The following is a 20,771-nucleotide window of genomic DNA, read 5'->3' as shown; positions in this document are numbered from 1 at the left end:
TAAGTAGTTTAGATTAGTACAGGTAGCCCTCAGTTTACGACTGGGTTCCATTCCTGAAGGTTTTGTGCAAAAAAACAGGCGTAAATAACCTAATTATGTAATGTAAGTCGAATGAATTATGGTCCAGGCTCTGAAATGAATGCTATGAATGTAAAAACAGTATCTTTATGTATATAGATCAATTAAATGTAATATAGTATAAAATAACCACTGGATTTAATTAAATAAAAAGGTAAATTTTGTATATTTACTTTGAAGCCCAGACAGTTTTTGTTAGCACCACTATAAAGCCCCTACATTGGTCTTTTTCAACAGTAGCATAATGCAGAGATTTTATTTCTCTGGTGAAGCACTGGTACAGGATCTTTTTCTTTGAGAATCCCAGAATAAGGGCCAATTGATACAATTATGCTCTTTTCACTTTTACACTTTGCTCCCAGTTGTCGTCAATCTCAGAGCTCATCAGTGAGGGTTTCCTTGGCTGAAAGGATGTGCTGTAGATTGCAAGTATTCATAGATTTTAGGATACTCTTCATTGTTTTTCTTCATTCTCCTCCTGTTGGTTTAGTTCTTTAGCCATTTTTCCAAGGTTCTTTCCATGGCTATCCAACAGCTGTCACATCTTCAGCTCTAACCTTGTCCAATCCTGCCTCCAGTGCCAGTCTGCTAACATTTTCAACAGTGTTCTCCACTGGTTCTAATTCTGTGAAGTCGTGGAAGAAGTTTTGCGCCACATTCCATTCAAACAGTTCACTTACACTTCCTCCCAAGCTCTGTTTGTTATTAATGACCTTCAAAATGTCGAATGAGTACCAATAATTCTTGGTAGTTTTGTCTGACCTATCCAAAATTCTCACCATTTCCATGAAGGTTTGGTGGAGGTAATAGGCTTTAAAGATTGCCAATTACCCCCTGGTCAATTGGTTGCAAAACTGAAGTGGTGTTTGGTGGCATGTAAACATCATTGATGTCCAGAGATGTACTGACTTCAAGGTTTGTAGGATGGTTAGGGATACTGTCCAAGAGAAATCTTAACTCATTCTCTTGACAAAAATAGAGCACAGTAGAGCAAAAATAATGTACCAATCCAAGATTTTTTGTCACCCAAGCCCTCCTGTTCATTTCCATTAGACTGGCAATGTAGCTTTGTTTAGGCCCTTGAGAGCACACGGTGTCTGTGAGTGGTACACCAACATTGATTTTAATTTTAAAGTGCCAGAGACATTTATGACCATCAGAAGCTTTAGTCTGTCTTTTGCAGCCTTGAAACTTGGTACAGGCTGCTCTTTGTGGGTAATGAAGTTTGGTTTGGGATGTAAATTTCTTCCAATAAAGGCTGGTCTTGTCAACATTAAAAATGAGATGAGGAGAATTCCCCTCTAAAACAACTTGAAACTCTGCATGAACTGCTACAGCTGCCTCAGCATCTGCACTTGCCATTTAATTTCACACAGTGGCACTTATTTAGAGATTTAAATTGAATGAACCATCCCTTGCTACCTAAAAGTCTCATCACCACCCTCTTCTTAAGACCTTCAAAAATTGGTGTTGCCTTATCAGTAATAATAGCATTAGCATTAGCATTAGCAGAGGCATATGATGCAAGAAAGCAAGCTTACTCAGCATCAGCCAAAAAAAAAAAAAAAAAAACACCCACTCCCATTTCACCCCTCCGTTCGTTCGAAATACCTGTCCAGTTGAGCTTTAAATTTGTTTAGGCTATCAACTTCAACAACAAGTGATGGAAGTCGGTTCCACCAACCAACCACCCGCTGGCCAAAGGCAAATTTCCGCACATCTATCCGACATCCGTCCTTCCTCAATTTGAATTTATGCCCTCTGAGGTGATTATTCTGAGAAAGATGAAGAATCCCATTGGCATTGAGCATGCTCAAACCATTCAAAGCCTTATACACCTCTATCAGATCACCTCGCCGGTGCCTAGTCTCCAGACTCTGTAATTTGCAAAACTTAAGCCTTTCTTCGTAAGAGCAACCCTTTGTTCCATTTACTAATCTTGTTGCCCTTCTCTGTACCCGTTCCAGCAGCTCTACATCCTTCTTGAAATGAGGCCTCCAGACCTGTATACAGTACTCAAGATGTGGCCTTACCATTGCCTTATACAAGGGAATAATCACCTCCTTATCCCTGCTAGAAAAATTCCTGTATATCATTGACAAGACACCATGCGCTACTCTTGCAGCTCGTCTGCACTGCTCAGAGAACTTCATATCTGCCTGCACAATTACCCCCAGGTCCTTTTCATTCTCCACCACTGTCAGTGTAGTACCGCAGAGTTGATACGTTGCTCTGGGGTTACTGTTTCCCATATGCAGCACTTTACATTTGTCGATGTTAAACCTCATTTGCCACCTCTCAGCCCATCTGTTCAACCTTTCCAGATCCTGTTGCAGCAGCATAGCGTCAGTATTGTCCTTAACGACCCTGCCAACCTTTGTATCATCTGCAAACTTGGACATTAAACTTGATATCCCATCATCAATATCATTCATAAACACCGAAAACAACAACGGACCCAACACTGAACCTTGAGGAACTCCACTAATAACATTAGTCCACGTTGAGCAGTGTCCATTGATTACCACTCTCTGTCTTCTGCCACTCAACCATCCCCTTATCCATAGCAGCAATTTGCCTCCAATGCCACACTGCTCCAATTTGTGCAGCAGTCTTCCATGTGCAACAGTATCAAAAGCCTTTCTAAGATCCAAATATATAATATCAAAGTTATTCCCTGCATCCAGTTCTTTTGTGACTACATCATAGTATCCAATCAAATTGGTCAGGCAAGACCTGCCCTTAACAAAACCATGCTGCGTCTGAGCTATAACTGAATTCTTGTCTAGATGATCCTGCAGTGCTTCTTTAACCAGTGCCTCCATTAATTTACCTGGAACAGAAGTTAAACTAACAGGTCTATAATTACTTGTGTCAGCCTTTGATCCTCCTTTGTGAATTGGGGTTACATTTGCACATCTCCAGTCTATGGGCACCTCCCCTGAGTCCAAAGAAGCTCTCATAATTATGGCTAGGGGTTTGCATACTTCCTTTGCTGCCTCCTTTAATATAACTGGATAGATCCCATCCACCCCAGGTGCCTTTTTTATGTTTATCCTCAACAATCTCTCCTCCACTTTCCTCTCAGTTATTACAAAATCATCCAGCTCACTGCCAATGTTTACTTTACCTACATCATTCTCCTTCCTGAATAACTCCTCATGCGTGAATGTAGATGCAAAATACTCGTTTAGATTGTTAGCCACCTGAGCAGGATCCTCAACTGTTGAACCATCAATATCCAGTGGACCAATCTGATTCATCCCTTTCCTTTTCGAGTTCAAGTATGTAAAAAACTCTTTTCTGTTTTTCTTTGCATCCTTTGCCAAGGATTTTTCATAGTCTGCCTTTGCCTGCCTAATCTCCTTTGTGACTTGGTTACAGACCAACTTATATCTATCATAGGCTTCCATGTCACCCATTAATTTGTATGTATCCCATGCATTTTTCTTCTCTGCCACATGTCTCATTAGCTCATCTGACAACCATTTAGGCCTAAACCTTGAACAATATTTCTTAGTTGGTATGTAAAGCCTGGTAGCCTCCAAGATTAGTTCCTTGAATGCTTCCCATTTTGAGTTTGCTGTTGGTAACATCATCAGTTGGTCCCACTGTATAGAATTTAAATACTGTCTCAGACCATCATAGTCGCCTTTACGAAAACAAAAACCCTTCCCTTTACCTCTGATGGTAGTTACCTCCTTGAGTAAATCCCACTTCAACACACTGTGATCACTGCCACCTAGTGGTTCATTTATCTGCAGGTTCTTGGCTTGAGTAGCTTGAGTCCATGGAATGTTTTTCAATTTGATTGCCACCCACAGTGACTTTTTTTTTTTTTTTTCCCCCTAAAAGTTTACTTCTGCTATAACTCACTTATGTTGCACTTACTGTCGTAACATGTTGCATTGACTGTTTGATTTTATCAGCATTTTTCATTATGGTACTTGGTTGATAGAGGCAATTTCATATTTCTACACACATTGGGACGTGTCTGACCATCTTCCATTCTATGAATTAACTCTAATTTTTTTTTTTTACTGTGATAGATCTACGTGGCAATTTCATATTAACTTAGCTTTATTACACCTCTTTTACTAGACATGGCACCCCTTATTTTAATTTAATACAATTTTTAATTAAAACTCACAAACTGACACTATACAATAGTACACCAAAAGCAAACTGAGTACTCCTCTCTCACCTCCAGCCATCTCTTCCCTGATTTGCTTAGATGGTAGATGGAAATAGCTCATCTCTGATTGACTGCTGTTTTTTTTTTTTTTACATAGTGTCTGGCAATTGTATTTTTAAACATAGCATTGGTGATTGTATTTTTAAACATAGGCATATACATTGCCACTGCCAACACTGAAATGTTAGTCAGCACCATTAGGCTAAAAATGCTTGAAATGCAGCCATATACCTACATCCAGTAGCATAGGAATGCCTTGCCATTGGGGCCGGTGCCAAGGGCGCCAGTATCAGAAGGTCTCTGCTGACAGGCCACATCAGTTCCGTGCCAAGCTACTTCGACACCCGGGGCTAGCTGACGAAATGGCACCCATAGATGTCCCATCAGGATGAGAGGGGGTTAAACTTAATTTTCTCCAAATGGTATGTTTTCAGAGGGAGAGTCAAGCCTGCATGCATCCTAAATCTGAATATATGCTGCATAGCAGCATAGATATATTTGTTGTCCAGAGAGTAAGGGACCAATCAGGTGACCGCTTCATCAGTGCATGCTCAAATGCAGTTCTCAATATTGAATAAGTTAGTTATAAATAATGTGTGTATAGTGTTTTTGTGCTTACTATATAAATGGATAATTGTGAATATAGTGATAAAATAAAACAATTAAATTTAGATGTGCCACCATTGTAATCCATTCGTTATATGGAAAATTTTCTTCGATCTACAGAAACTTTTAAATAGGGGAATTCAAAAAATTTGCTACAATAGAATTTCTCTAAAGAAATTCGGGATAAAATCTATTGTTTCGGTACCATTCATCTCCATGCAGTGGTCGTAGAACAGAGTGATTGTACGGTCTAGTTCTGTGATTGGTGATTGTGAATGCGTTTTGTTTCTGAGTGTTGTCTTCAGAGGAGAGGGGGTGTTTAGCATAGGTAAGGTGTCTATCCCCCCTCCATCTGTTTTAAAATCGGGAACTCATTTCCCGATTTTAAAACAGTGGCAAGTGGTGGGATAAACACCCTAGGCATGTAAACCTAGGAGGACAGGGGGTGGGAGGAAACAGTGAGTAGCACTTACCAATCACTGCCTTCTTCCTTACTTTTAGTCGAAGTAGTGAGTGGTACCCAAAATCTAAATCACCATCGATGTTCGTTAAACAGTGGCCCAACTGTACTTACTATTATTAATTATGATTTTATCAGTTATTGAAAAAGATGCATAGCCACTAATTTGCCAAGGGTGCAAAAAACCTAGCTATACCTGCCTACATCTGCTCCACAAAATTGGATCCATAGTAAATTATATATGATCCAATACAAATGAATAGTCATTGTGCATTTGATGTATAATTGTTAACTGTAACAATAGCATTGCCACTTATCAACAGCACATTACTAACAATCTGCAATGAATAGGATTATTTCATTGTAATAAAAAGTGTATGTATATTTTTTAAACAAAATTTGAACAAACTACTTCAAGATATGAAGTTATGTAGAAATAAGATATGTGAAGTATATTTAACAAGTGATTAATTCCATCAAACCAATGATTAATCATTACCTTAGACTGATCCAAGAAAATATGGAGAATTAAATGTGTGAGAGCAGGACAGCCATGGTGCATGATTTTTTTCCCCCTCTAACCAATCTTTAATCAGAACTTGTTGATGCTATGAAATCAGTTTCCTCACTTTCAATCTGTTCTTCATTGTGTTAGAATTCTTGGCTAACAGCTATCACCTTTCCATGTTGGCAAGTCAGTCTTTTTTAGCAAGTTTGTCCTTTCTGTCTCATCTTTGTAAGTGGTGGACAAGAATTTATTGATGTTTTTGAAAAACTTATTTTTATGTCCTTTGTTTTTCACAAAAAAACCATTAAAATTGGATGCTCTTAATTGTGATTTTCTACTTATTTTCGTTATGAATTGGCTGTCACTACGGTATATATGTTCCAAAACAGAAGTGCCCGGTAGCAGCATTCTGTTATATGCCATAATTTTGTAGTGTGAAGCTAATTTTTTTTTTTTTATTTTATTTACTGTCAGTTTATTAACACAAGGTTCACCCCCTGTACAGCAAGTGGGTATACAGAAATTATAAAATATACATTATACACTTTTGTACAAATTTTCAGCTCTTTACAATATAATTATTGTATAATAAAAACTATTAAATAGATATATACATTTACTCAATGTATTCCCTTTGAATTAACATAGATCTTGATAATTGACTTCTTTATCAGTAACTAACATAACAGATTTATTTATTCATTACATTATTGCATTTTATTTGGTCATATCATCAAATTTCTAATAAAAACTGCTCAATTTTCACAGCAATCCTGGTGATTTAGTCCAGATTTGGTCTATAATTTGGCTTCTGTAGGTTTTGTTGACTTCAAACTTTATCGGATCAATGGAGAAGGTGTTGAAGTGTTCCGTGGTGTTACATGGGAACATTCCTTTTAGGGAGCCCAAGTTTGATAGCTTCATCCTAAGTGGGGGATGGCTTCTATTTTTTCCCCTTGTTGGTGCGATGATATCTTTTATTGATGGGTCATCAATATGGTGAGTTAGCAGCTTGGCAAGTGTTGACAGATTTTTTTTTTTTTAGGACAATTAGCTTCCAGGAGGTCATGCATAGGTTGACTAGGAGAATGGATTTCGAGATTGTAAAGGGGTTCCCTCCCAGACGGTTCAGCCACCGCAGAATCCAATATTCCATTGATAGAAATTTATTACATCGAGAGGTAGATGCAGAGGACCAGATTTCTGAGGCATATAGTGGTATGGGTGTGAGACATCTATTAATATATTGTCCAATCAGTCTGGTGTTGTGACAGCCTGCGAGCTCTTGGCGGATAGCCCAGAAAGCAGCATAGGTCTTCTTTGCCTTTAGGAAGTGTTTCTCGAAATTTAAGTCTTCATCCCACGTTAGTCCCAGGTCAGTATGAAATGAAACTTTGGGGACTGACTCACCAATAACCATAACTCGAATGTCATTCTTGACCTTCCTCTTTGTTATTGTAATGTGCGCTGACTTGGCATTGTTGAGTTGGAGTCCAGCTCGCTGTAAAAAGTCAATTAACTGTTGGATTTGCTTGGAGGTTTCATTGTTAATTTCATGTATCTGATTGGGGTCTTTTGAATTGATAAAGAATTTTAGATCATCAGCGAAGGAACTAAAATTTGGATTTTTTGCAAGGAATGGTTCAAGTAGGATTGCAAAGAGGGTTGTCGACATCACCCCACCTTGAGGTACACCCCTCGTTGCATAAGTTGTTTTCTGGTGAGTTCTGTTGGTTATAATTAAGTGTCTCCGCTGTAGGGACTTCAGAATGCTGACAATTTGGTTAGATACTTTGAAATATTCTATTAAGATGCGTATAAGTGTAGGAATGGAGACAGTATCGAAGGCAGATTTGATATCGAAGAAGATTGTCTAGTTGGGCTCTGTCATTCAAGGCTTTTTGTGCTCTGAAGAGAGTATCGAGGAGATTAGAGGTCATGGACCTATGGTGCAGGACTCTGTGGAGGTAGTGTGGTCGGTGAGCAAAACAGTGTTGAATAATCATTGGGTGTATGAGTTTTTCAAATATCTTTAATAATGTGCATCCTATGGAGATTGGACGGAAGTCCTTAGGCATCTTGGGATTTCCAATTTTAGGGACAGGTTTGACATAATAAGATTTCCGGTATGGTGCCTGTCTTTAGAATCTTCTGGAAGATGTTTAAGAGAAGATCCACTATGTACACAGAGCACACCTTAACTATAAACAGTGGTATACCGTCAGGGCCCTTAGTAGCTTTGTTGGGCAGGCCATTTATGGCGTCAATGAGCTGCTGCTTAGTGATAATAACATCATCCATGGCAGAAAGAGTGTTCTGGTTTACACTAGGTAGGGGCGAAAATTCAGTGGTCGCATCTTGATCGAAAGAAATGAGAGTCCACTCCTCAAATACCATTTCATCCATGTTGAAATGGTTGTTGCGCTTTGGGAAAATTCTCCTGGTTTTTGTAATTTGGGATAATATATACTGTTGATGTGCTCCTCTCTTGAAGCGAAGGAAACGAGCTCTCTCTTTTAAAGGTTTCGTGGTCTGTACTGCTTCTCGATTTTAACCATTTTCTATATGCCTTCTGCTTACTTCTAAAGGCAATTTTCATATCCGAATGGAACCACCGCTGGGTTCTCTCAGTAATTATGACTTGTTTAGATGCTCAGATCGTGGCGATATGTCTCAATTGCTCAACTAGGGTCTGGATTGCTTCTTCAACAGATAGCGACGATAAATTATCCCAATTAATGGTTGAGAGAAGGTTGATAACTATATCAGGTTTCAGGAATTTTGGAGAAAAGATCAGATCAGACTGAGTATCCGAATAGTAATTTCTAATTTTCTTTTCCGATAACTTTGGCATGGAGAAGGTACAGGTGATAGGTGAGTGATCTGATGAGAATGTGAAGGGGTTGGGTATGCTATTACAGTTGAGGAAGGTCAAGCTTTAGACCTAGTATACTAGGTCTAAAGCTTGACCTAGTATACTAGGAATACTAGGTCTAAAGCTTGACCTTTTCTCGTTGGCAGTGTGATATGTCTCCTAAGGTCTAAAGAATTCAAGGTTAACGTTAAGTCTTGTAGAGCTTTTACATGTCTTGGGACTGGCATATTGAAGTCTCCACCTACAACAGTTTGTTGAGTAGGGGCTAATCTTGTTACTAACCAGGTCTGAAGTTCAATCCGTGTAACTTCAGAATGGTCAGGAGGGAGCTAAACCAAACAGTTGTATTTTCATTTGCCGGTTCATCAGCATTACACACAAAGCTTCAAAGTTGTTAGACTGGCTTATTTTAACTCTAGTCGCCTGCCACTGGATTGGAAAGAATATTTGGACGCCCCCTCCTCTTCCCATACCTCTACTGTTTCCGATACCTTTGTAAGGGGTAGTTTTAAGAAGTATATCAATTTTTCGCTCATTTGTCAGCCAGGTCTCCGTTAAACAGATGAGATCAGTTTCTCTTAAAAACGTTTGGAGGGAGTGGAGCTTATTAGATAAACTCCTGACATTTTGTAGAAAATATCGCAATTGCATAGTTGATTCAGTCTCCAAACTAGTCATTAGTTGCTATGTTGGATTAGATTGTGAGTTTTGTCTGTGTGCCCTCACGGGGCGTCTTTCTTTAAAAGGCTTTACCAGTGTTCCTGGAGGCCAGTTCTTCTGGTTCATGACAGTATTAGTTGTGTCAGATGTGCAAATCACTAGGAAGGAGGCATAGCATGGGTGTTTCATTCTTAATTTCTTTACGTCCACTTCAAACCCATATTCCATCAAAAAGAGACTTTTGATACTCTCTGTTCTTGTCTCGGGGCCCAGTCTGGATACGAAGATCCTTTCTCTGGTGCGAACAGCTGATATATGGTATATGTCTGCCAGTCTTCTTTCCTGAGTAATCAATGGGAGGTTCGTATCAACTGATACATTAGTAGTTTGCTGAGAGAGATTAGCTTTAGATGGGACATGCTTAAATTTTTTACTTTGGTTTTCGACTACGGGAATTTGGACTGTCTCCGCATATGTGGGATACTCAATTAAAGTCGAATCCATTATGCTTGTTTTAGGGCTTTCAGAGGTCTGGGTGTGGACTATGATTCCTCTTGCACATGATGCTTCAGTTGGGGAACCTGGTGTATCACGTCTTCGCTGACATGGCAGCCTAGTGGAGTAGGAATTTTGTTTAGCGAGTTGTTGTTGGCGTTTTTGTTTTTTTCTGAAGTTCGTTACATTCGTTTGCATTCTCTCCTACATTCACATGGAGTGGAAATTCAGTGGTAGCAGGCATACTATCCAGAGTGGGCATACTATCCTCTTGTGGTTTGTTGGGGTAAGGATGGTTTAATATTGGTTCTATTAGTGAATGTTGACTTGTTGGAATTGCCATTTCACTAACAAAATGTTTGAAGTCATGCAGTTGTGTTTCTAAGTCATTTAGTTTGTCTAAAATTACTTGGTTTTGGAATCTTAAATGTTGGTTTTCTTTAGTTAGATTACTAAAGTTGGTTTGCAGTGGTAACGTCAGCTCCCTAAGCACTCGTTCCGACCAGCTAAGTTAACCTTATCTCTCAGTAAGGTGAGAAAGAAAAACAGTTTCAGAAGATATATGCATGCTTTTGTGAAATATGAAAATGGTAACACATTTGTATGTGGAATTTGGTGCATTTGTTCTTTACTTGCCCTTGTAATTGCTTGAACCACAGTTGACTTCTGCCATCATTGCATTCTGTCGATAAGAATGTTTGGATTTTGCCACCGTTGTTATAGTATTGATATTGGAGCTACTTGTGTAGCAAGGCCTCTGTAGCCAAGTGGCCAAGAGTGGGGGTGCAGTGTCTTTAAGTAGACTATGGTTCAAGCTCCTGACTAAATATGGTCTTTTGATCTATCTGCCAACCCACACTGGACCAGCATGGCAGATTATGGTCCATTTTCTCATGACTTTTGATGTCTGCATCCTGCAATGGATGCAGATTAATTTTTATTATTTATATAGTATTTTTTTTTGTTTGTTTTGCTACATATTTGCTATTAATTTATAGCAAATATGTAATGTAAGTTCTATTGAGATATATAGCAACAATATAAACTTCATATCATGATTGGTGCACATTACTGTGTGGTCCATTGCCATTCTCTTATATAAAGGGAATGGACCATGCAGTAATGCAAGTTTAGTGGTATATATTAAATAAGGGTAGTATTTTTATAAGTTTAGTGTAGTTTTTAACTATACTGAATTTGAATGGAAATCTTGTCTCAGAGCAGCAAAGCTCTGAGCAAAAGTGGTGCCATGGCTCAGGTGAGAATGGGGGGGGGGTCTGAATCACAGCTTTAAATGTACTGTTTGTTTGCAGAGCTATGGGGAATGATATTGCTCCTTAAAATATAGTTATTGCCATGTTTTATTATGGTAGTTTAATCCAATTAAAAATGGACAGGTATTGAGGAAAAGTGCCTGGGTAATGGCACATTTGAAAATAATAGCATATTCACATTCCTACGGTGTCTAAGTCACAGGACATTCATTGCAATTCCAATAACATCTTGTCTTAATTTATTGTTTAGTATATTTTGGGACATTTAGTATAACTGTTTAATTATTGAAAACATGACAGATTCCCTGTCACAAAACTGATCAAGATTTTGAGAACAGTTTGGTGAAATAGTGCCATAGTATTACTGTATTTTTTATGATAAATAATAGCGATGAATAAAATGGCAAACTAAACTTGCATTGCATTGGGTGTCCTGGGAATTGGAAGACAATGCAAGTATCAGTTTTGCATGCAACCATAACAGACCATATGAATTAACATTTGAGCTTTACAAATTTGTCCATTAAATGCAAAATCAATGAGTGCTAAAATTCTAAATTTGTGTGTTACAGGGTAACCTTAAGGAACTTGGTCTATTTGATTCACCAAATAGACTGTATTTAACTTGCATAGCTTTACATTCCACTAGTGGGATGCAAAAAAAAATTTTTTTTTATTGAAAAATTTAAAACAAGGATCATATCAGTGTGATATGATCTAGGTGCCACTCCGAAAAACTGACTGCATATTATTTTATTTATTATTTTTTTTTGTGTGTGGCCTTGTATCAGGGTAGCTCCTAGGCATAAACCAGTCTCCACCTAGTTCATCTGTGATTGTGCAAAATCTCTGCAAAACGGGCCTGATAAAGTATTAGTGTGTGTGTTTGGTGTGTAGTTAGTGTCAAGCTACTTTGCCACCAGGGTGCAGCCAACACCTGGCTGGCTGCTATGATGAGCCAGGCCAGGGTCTACTATTCTCTGAGTACTGTAATGCACAAATCCTGCACCCACCAGTAGTGCAATACTGGTTTGTGCACTGCATATTAATTATTGGCAAAAGCCTAACTGCTCTAATTTTCAGTACCTTAAGTATGGAGGTAAAATAAAATTTAAAGCCAGTGGGTAATTGATTGTTGGAGTAAGTTTCTGTCTGAAAGTGGGTAGTTTGAACAAGTTTAAGGAATGACTAGACAAATGCAGTATTAGAAAGGGTTTAGGAAATGTCTTCCTTTTGCTGATGCTGTAGTATAAGCTTTCTTTCTTGCATCATTTGCCACTATTTATAAGCTTTTATCCTCACTGTGGGTGTAAACTTTAATGATTATTTCTTTAGATGTGGAGGAGGAAAGGAAGTCTGTATTTCAAACTTTTATTTTGAAAGACATTGCCATTAGTAATGCAACTTTTCATTTTAGGGTGAAAAAATAATGACTTTGATCAAAGCAGCAAAGGTTGATGTGGAACCCTATTGGCCTGGTAAGCATTTGTTTTATTTTATTTACTGTTAGTTTTCTTTTTGTTTGTGCAGATGCTCCTGTTTGTAGAAAACTTGAAAGAAAAACTTGGTTGACTTTATTCACCCTTGCCATTGTGTACACAGCTATGTGTAACTTAGCACAATCTGCACTAACCTCAACTGAATACATGCCAGTTAAAAATCTTAAATGTGCCATATGCAAATTTTACTTAAATTAATGAAGCTTTATATTACAGTAAAAGAGTGCAAAATTTATGAAGTTGGAATGGTGTTGAGAATATAGGGCATTTATGGACAGTTGCAAAGCTTGGTGAGATTTTTTGAGATAAAAAAGTTACCGAATGGTTATCCCTTGGTAGAAACAAGTCTGCAGATGGTTATCTAGTCAGTAGCTTGTCCATTTCAGAGAAGTTGGACCATGTGGAATTAGTGAAAATTACTGCTATGGATAAAAGGATGGTTGAGTGGGAGAAACAGGTGGTCATCAATAAACATTGCTGTTCTTGTACTAATGTTGTATAGTAGTTCCCCAGGATTCAGTTTTTTTTTTTTCCCCTCCAGTATTTACCATTGTTATTGATTGAAGGCATATCTGCCTTAATGGTTACAGGGTTGATGTGAGGAATTTTAAAGCCAGTGGTTAATTGATTGTCAGAGTAAGTGTCTGTCTGAAAGTGGGTAGTTTGAATAAGTTCAAGGAATAGCTAGACCTTAGAAAGACTGTAGGAAATGCTTTTTTGCTGATGCTGTATAAGCTTTCTTTCTTGCATCATTTGCCACTATTAATATTAATAATTTACCCAGTTAAATTTGACTCAATTTATTAATTTGGTTGAAAGAGTTCCTGGAACATTTTTTTCACTAGGAAAACCTACATTAAAATTTCTAGATCATCTTTCCATATAATTGTCAACTTGTATTAATAGGCACTTCGGAATATTATGGTGATACTGTCTGATGTTAAGTTTAGTGGTAATCTTTATAAAAAATGTTTTTAGAGTGTATAGTATATAATTTGTGACATTCATCCTTTCCTCTTAATACAGGTCTGTTTGCAAGGGCCCTTGAGGGAGTGAACCTGAAATCACTTATTACAAATGTTGGGGCTGGTGTGGGATCTGCTCCTGCTGCAACTGCCACAACTGGTCCTGCAGAAAGCAAGATGGAATCAAACGAAGGTAAATATTTAATAGGTTTTCTTTGCATTTCCAAGTTTCCTTTTAAGAGGAAATAGATGGACTTACAGTTCTATAATTTTATTATTAGATTGATAACTTAGCCTTTAATATGAGGGTCAGTAATGAGGTACAGCCCTCAATGTTTTGTGAAATGCCAGTATTAAAAATTGTTGACATTTTATTCTGCAGGTTTAGATTAAATTCTCCCCCCTCCCCCCAAGATTGTTAATGAACTCCATGGCTGTTTTTTTTGTCCATGTTTTTTAGACATCTTAACAGTGACTTGCATGTGGGTAACTAAATCCTGCAACAAAGGGGCAGTTGTAAAAATTGGTTTCTATTGATTCCAGGTTTTATGGACATCTGTACACTAACCAATTAATATCCCTCTTGCAGAGAGTGACTTGTGAAACCATGTTGTGTTAGAATTGACAGAGGAGTGGCATAGAATACTTTATTGAAACAATGTGGCAAATCTGTATGTGAAATCCATATAATATACTTTTTACAAAAGTATGGTTAAGTTGTTTCAAACCTTATTTAAAATTAGTGTCATATTGAATTATCCATCAGTCAAATACAAGGTTTGGGAGCCAGGCAAAACAGCAAATAGCCATTACTATAGTAGTATAACCATTAGGTTAGGAGGGTTGTGTACTAAAAGATGGGAAAAAATTATCAAAAACTAAGAAAATAAGTAAGCCTGTTTAAAAACAGTAATACATAATGAAATATTTTCTAAAATTTTTATTCAGTTTAGTGAATTAAAGAAAATTACCCTCCCCCTCCATGCTGAATTTTAAGTTGCTTAACACGTTGACTGCCAAGGCTTATTTGGGTAAACTGGTCTCTGATGCCAATTTGAGTTAGGCATGTTAAATTATTCAAACCCAAATTATAATATATTCATCACCAAAACTCATAAAAAAAAAGCTTCTTGTTGTAAGAAATCATCGTGAATTATCTTGTAGTTGGCGTATGTAATAGAAAATTCTTCGCAGCAGTCAACTAAGAGTTAACTCGATTAAATCAGACGTGTTGTAACTTGCGGAATTCTCTGTATATGAATCTGTGCTGTGCGTAAATCTGCTGTACTGACAGACTTTGCTGTGCACGTTGTATTTAGTACAGTGGTACCTTGGTTCACGAGCATAATTCGTTCCGGAAACGTGCTGGTAATCCAAAGCACTCGTATATCAAAGCGAATTTCCCCATAAGAAATAATGGAAACCCAGATGATTTGTTCCAAAACTCAAAAATATTCATATACTGTAAAAATGATTAATACAAAATACATACCTTTTTTATATTTTTAATATTTAAATTTAATATACATAAAGCAATCGAATTTATTAATTATTGGGTAGGACGAATTTCACTGTCTCTAACGGAATCACTGCTATCTGTTGATTTTTTCTTTTTGTGCGACTTTAACAAGGAATCTTTCCAGTGACACTTGCTTTTGCCTCCTTTTGAGGATTTCACAGAAATCAGATTCATCGCTCGCACTATTACAAAATGAGGAGGCACGCTTGATACACATAAACAAAGCTGCGCGCGTGTAACAACTGAATAAACAACACCATAAAGGAAGAGATACACTATTAACACCTCACATTTTACTAAAGCACATTTCTAGGGGTTACTACCATAAAACAATAAAAACAATTTCCAGTTGCGTTCCTGCTAGTGGAATCTGTTATAAACTGGTAGTAAACTCGATCTAATTGCATTTGTGATTATACTAGCCGGAATTGTTGGTTTTTACGTTATTATGGTGAAATGTGTTTCCCCTTCACTGATATAAAAAACCATAAATACATTTTCAAAATCTTCTCTTCGTTCCTATCGAGTTGCGTTCGGTTGGGGTGATTCTGTGTTCGACTGCCATTTCTTGTAAACACAAAGGCTAATTGTGCATAAGCGAATTCGGTTCGTGTTATGTAAGATATCGTTCCCCTATTTATAAATCTTGTATGATCGAATTCGTGTAGTGTAAGCACGTGTTATACGAGGACTGACCGTGTACTCGTATTGCAAGACCTCGCTCGTTTATCAAGTTAAAATTTATTAGAAATTTTTGCTTGTCTTGCAAAACACTCGCATACCAAGTTACTCGTAATCCAAGGTACCACTGTACTTTGTTATGTACTAAAAAACCTAAAACATGGATAAGAAGAGACCACTGACCGACGAAGAGCTTGAGCCCTATGCTAATATGAGTGACTTGGAATTTGAAGAGCTTTTTGATGAGTTTTACAGTCCTGGTTCATAGATCAATCAGATCAAATGCTCTTATTATTCTGCGCTAAGAAAAACCATCAGATGTCCAGAAAAAAAACTGCATTACATATTATAGAAATATATATATTCATGACACATACACCCTTTTCAATCAAGTTACGGGTTTCTCTGAATTTCGGACATTTTATGGTGGAACCTGTAACTCAATGGAAAAGTTATATTGAATGTTTGATTGTGGTAAAAATAAAATTCTAAACATTCCAAAGAAGATTAGGTCTGAACATAAAATTCATTATTTAGAATTGCAGTTGGCTATACCACCAACTGAAAGAAAAAAAAAACCACGCCCTACTAAGCAGTGTCGAGTATGTACGAGAAATAAATGCCATGGAACACTATTATTGTCCAGTGAAGCTAGCTAAGAGAAGCTAGCTCTTTATGTGAAGAAAATATCATTTCTTTTTGTGAATAAATTGTTTTCTGATGCTGTGGTTGGTTTTTTTTTTTTTGTATTCTTATCCCAGACGCCAACTATCCATCAGTTGCACATATTTGCTATGAATATACTCGTAGCTGCACCTGAAAGGCAAGTCGTACTAGTCAGAGTTAACTCGTAGTCTGCATTCAACGTGTTAAGATCTTTAACTATTTTAGTGCCAAACTAACTTGATGTTTTGTGATGCATTCAGATTTGCATAAAAACTCAATCTTTAATTTGTGTTGGTTAATAAAGAAATTAGTGGCAACTATAGTGCTTATCTGTATATCCTTTCTCATTTGGGCCAAGTTGGGAATATGGAAGCTCCAGTATATTGGTAAAGAAATTGCTTGATAGGTATGGTATGGCAGTGAATTTTAAATTGCAATACAGGACAGCAGGTGGTGTCTAATGTGTTTTGCATTTTATCAGCTTGGAGACAGTGCTCAAACAACAATCAATAGTACTTATATTGATATGTGGTATCATTCAGCACAGCATGGTGAGGAATGGTACTTGTGTAGTTCATAGGCACTTGTGTAGTTCACTGTTTGGTATGATTCTTCCTTCTGTCTTGCTTTTTTTGTAACCAATAACACTTGCTGCTGCAGTTCTTGCATGAATCATACTTGGGAGCTCATCCATGGACTCTAGCATTATCCATCATTCCATATTATCCTCTCTGCTACTGATGCAAGGTCTTCTACATTTAAAGAAATGTAACAAACATCTGGGCAAGAGTTGCACAGCCATTCTATTCAGTTGTTTAGTGTCTTGATGGTGATGGGGCCAAAGTTCAGTTATTTTCATGTTCTCTTATGGATTCAGCAAGAGTTGTTTGCAATTTCTTACATTATTATTATGTCTACAGACTCCTAGCCGAAACATACTTTAAAGGATTTGAAGTAAATGGTGGCATTACCCATCTTCTGCCATGTAATGTTTTAAGCTTAGGCTGACTCGCTTGCTCTATAAATAATTGGGAAATGGTATGTCTTCCCATCCTGCTGACCACTTGAGACTGCCATCTTATTCCTCAATTCAATGCTGTTTTTACATTTTGTGTGACCTGAACAGACCTTTGTATTCTACTCTTGGTGAAAAATTGAAAGTATGACTGGTATTTATATTTTTTACTGGATCTACCAAATGTGTATTTTTGTATATTGCAGCTCCTAAGAAGGAAGAAGAGGAGCCAGAAGAATCTGATGATGACATGGGCTTTGGTAAGTTTATTGTACTAAATTTTGAATTAGTAAAGCTTTGATTCATATGATGACTCAATAATGCTTTATTTACCATGAAAGCAAAGAACTGATTTAATGAGTCTGATGATTAATTAGCCTTTAGTTCTCAGTAAAACTAGTGATTAAATTTTTTTTTAATTTGAGGGAAAAACCTATAATTCATGCTTTACCAAAGCAATCTTACACTTTCAGAAATTCATTTAAGCATGCAGCTAGACTATAAATTAAAGCATAACAAAAAAAAAAAAAAAAAAAAATACATGCACTGATTTGTAGGGTACTAGAACATTCAATTTGAGTGTGGAAGTATGTAATATAATTAACTCCTAATTCCACTCAGCTCAAAGGAATAATAAGATTGGGACTTTGACAATTTCCTCCTATCAAGGGAGGAAATAGTCCAAGAGCTATGTGAGCAAAATGGCATCCAATCAAGGAGAATCATGACTCAAAAAGACTAGTCTTGTTCCAGCAAGAAACATAATCCTCACTTTCAGCTCTTCCAACTTGCCAGCATCTGTCAAAGCTGCTGCATACAGTCTAATGTTCCTACCTCCATCAGGTGCCTAAAATGCCAAAAATATGGGCACTCACAAACTGCATGTTGAGGCATGAGAGTATGTCCTATTTGTGAATCAAAGAAGCATAACCAATATGATTTCACCATTAGTGCTTCTGATTGCCTGAACTGTAAGGGTAACCATCCAGCATTCTCCAAAACATATGAACTATGGGCACGTGGGAAAAAATTCCAGAAATATAAAATGGAAAATAGTCTCATACTCAGAGGTTTGAGAGAAGACAGACATGATGAAAGCAGTCATAGTAGACAAATGTAACAATACCCCAAAATCTGTATCTAATTGGGCATGTTCCTTGCTCTCTTCCTAACAATGAACTTTGTGATAAACAACTGAACAAGCCAGTAACAACCCCATTACCATTCCAGCTGATTTTCCTCCAACAAAACCAAAAGTGACAGAAACCAAACTAGTCGTCACTGTCCACCAGCATGAATATTGATTAACAGAATGATTCACATGATGACAGTTTATAACCCCATGCAACTGATATGGACATGACATACCCCTATTTTAATTTTTGGCATTTTATTATTTTCAGAAATATACAAAGTGGGGAAGTGCATAAATTATCTGCTAGGTAGGTATTGCCAAAAATTTAAGGAAGTGTTTTTTTTCACTATTAGTGAAGTAAAGGCTGCAATTGATTTAAATTGTGCACATTTAAAATGCCATCTGTTAACTACTGCAGCCTTGTTATTTCATTAAGCTTTTATTTAAAGCTGGTCATACTGAGGGAAGTTAATACTATACTTGCGTTTCTAACAATTGCAAGTCTGGATCTGACTAGAAGCTAGGATGAAAGGTTCCACAATTAAATTTCTTAATATCACATGAAATAAGAAAAGAATTTTGGAATAAGTTTTTTTTTTTAAGGGTGGTTGCTGTTTTAGTTGCCCATGTGAAAATGTTAATTTCTACCTGTTGCTGAAAGTAATTTAATTTCACTTTTAGCACTTTACTTTGTTGAAGTGATTCACAAATTCTTTTGGGGCGAAAACTTTCTTTTTGTTAAAGAAATGAGCATCACCATAGTTGTACAAGCATATGGCAAAATACTTGATTATAGCTAGGATACTTTAGTGGCATGCGTTTCAAGGACAGATGTGATAAAATTTAAGAATGATGCAAGCAGTTGGATATAGGATGTCAACAAATATTCTGTTAAAACCATTTTGGCTGGTCATCAAATAGCTGAAAATCAGCTGACTGCTTCAAGTTGAAATATCATGTAGCAGTTGCCAAGCTGTCATATATGGTGTTTTGAACATGGAGATTTACTATGCAAGGAAATAAAATCACATGGGAATTTATTCTGTTAATTACAATTTAAATTTGTGCCCTCTTATGCAGGTCATATGCTGTGTAAAGGTGCTCCCTCAGCACTTATAAGCACTCATCTCAATACAATTAATAAGTATTAGAAACAGAAAGTGGGTTACAGTACCAAACTCTTGAAAAGCAGTGACCATTTATTAATTTTGTGTATCACTTAAACTCTTCTCTGTAGTAATTTACCCCTGATGTTTGTTGCTCCAGTTTTATATGGGGTGGTATCATGATTTATCAAAATCGAGCAAATGTAACAATTCTGATATACCCACCTAGTGGGTTGCTATGATACAAATTAGTCATGATAGGTAAGGGTGTGGACACATTGGGTCTTTAATTATTAAACTGCATATCAAAAAAAATCTAAAATTTGATTGTCTCAAATAACTTAATACATGTATAGACCCATTGTTCTCTGCAGGTTATTGTAACCTCAGTGTGTGCTAATATTCAGTTTCATCTTGAGCAATATTCCTCTGCATTACTTTTTCTGACTTTAAGGAACTATTTATGAAATGTATAAAATAGCACAGGTCCTTTTTTTACAGAGAAAATTTGAAAGTGGACTTGCGTGCATATTGAAATTGAGAATGTCAAAAGAGAAATCTTGCCAATTTCATTTAAATATAAACATAATGGTAATAAACAGCCAAATATTAGAGGCTGCCTGTATGTAAATATGAGAAGAAACAAGTTACATTTTAATGGTATGACAATATTATTTTAAATATTGCATATAAAATTTATTTATAACTTTTCTCTTTATAGGTCTCTTTGACTGATGGGCAAGCATTTCATCGAGAGTACTGCATTCCCTGATAATTTGTATTTTTTAAGAAAGAAAAAATAAATATTGTTTGTTTGCATGTGTGTCCTTAGGTCTGAAGAATTTTATTTAGTCTAAATTTTTAGCAATATAAGGAAGGTGCAGCTAACTACAAACCTTATGTGGAAATTGTTCCACTTATCAATAGTGAGGGTATTTAACCACTTGGCCAAGTTGCTGAGCTACTACAAAATCAGTCCTAGGTAACAGTTAACTACTTGAAATAAAGTTTTGGGGGTTCCCTCAACATTCATC

The 20,771-nt window shown here is 36.8% G+C and overlaps 1 protein-coding gene across 1 annotated transcript in view; it reads left to right on the top strand.

The window, feature by feature from the left end:
- RpLP1 (Ribosomal protein LP1) overlaps positions 1-20,556 on the top strand; it is a 28,170-nt gene extending 7,614 nt beyond the window's left edge. Inside the window, exons 2-5 of the mRNA XM_090375199.1 lie at positions 12,569-12,629; positions 13,677-13,808; positions 17,703-17,756; positions 20,459-20,556. Of these exons, the coding sequence (XP_090231325.1) occupies positions 12,569-12,629; positions 13,677-13,808; positions 17,703-17,756; positions 20,459-20,472 (261 nt within the window). The 3' untranslated portion in view covers positions 20,473-20,556. The remainder of the gene's footprint in view (positions 1-12,568; positions 12,630-13,676; positions 13,809-17,702; positions 17,757-20,458) is intronic.
- The last annotated feature ends 215 nt before the right edge of the window (positions 20,557-20,771 follow it).

Source organism: Mastigoproctus giganteus, chromosome 6 (assembly GCF_048544385.1).
Source record: "Mastigoproctus giganteus isolate SK-2022 chromosome 6, ASM4854438v1, whole genome shotgun sequence".
Classification (NCBI taxonomy): domain Eukaryota; kingdom Metazoa; phylum Arthropoda; class Arachnida; order Uropygi; family Thelyphonidae; genus Mastigoproctus; species Mastigoproctus giganteus.
Note: the sequence above shows the minus strand (reverse complement) of the source record. Positions and strands in the feature narration are given on the sequence as shown.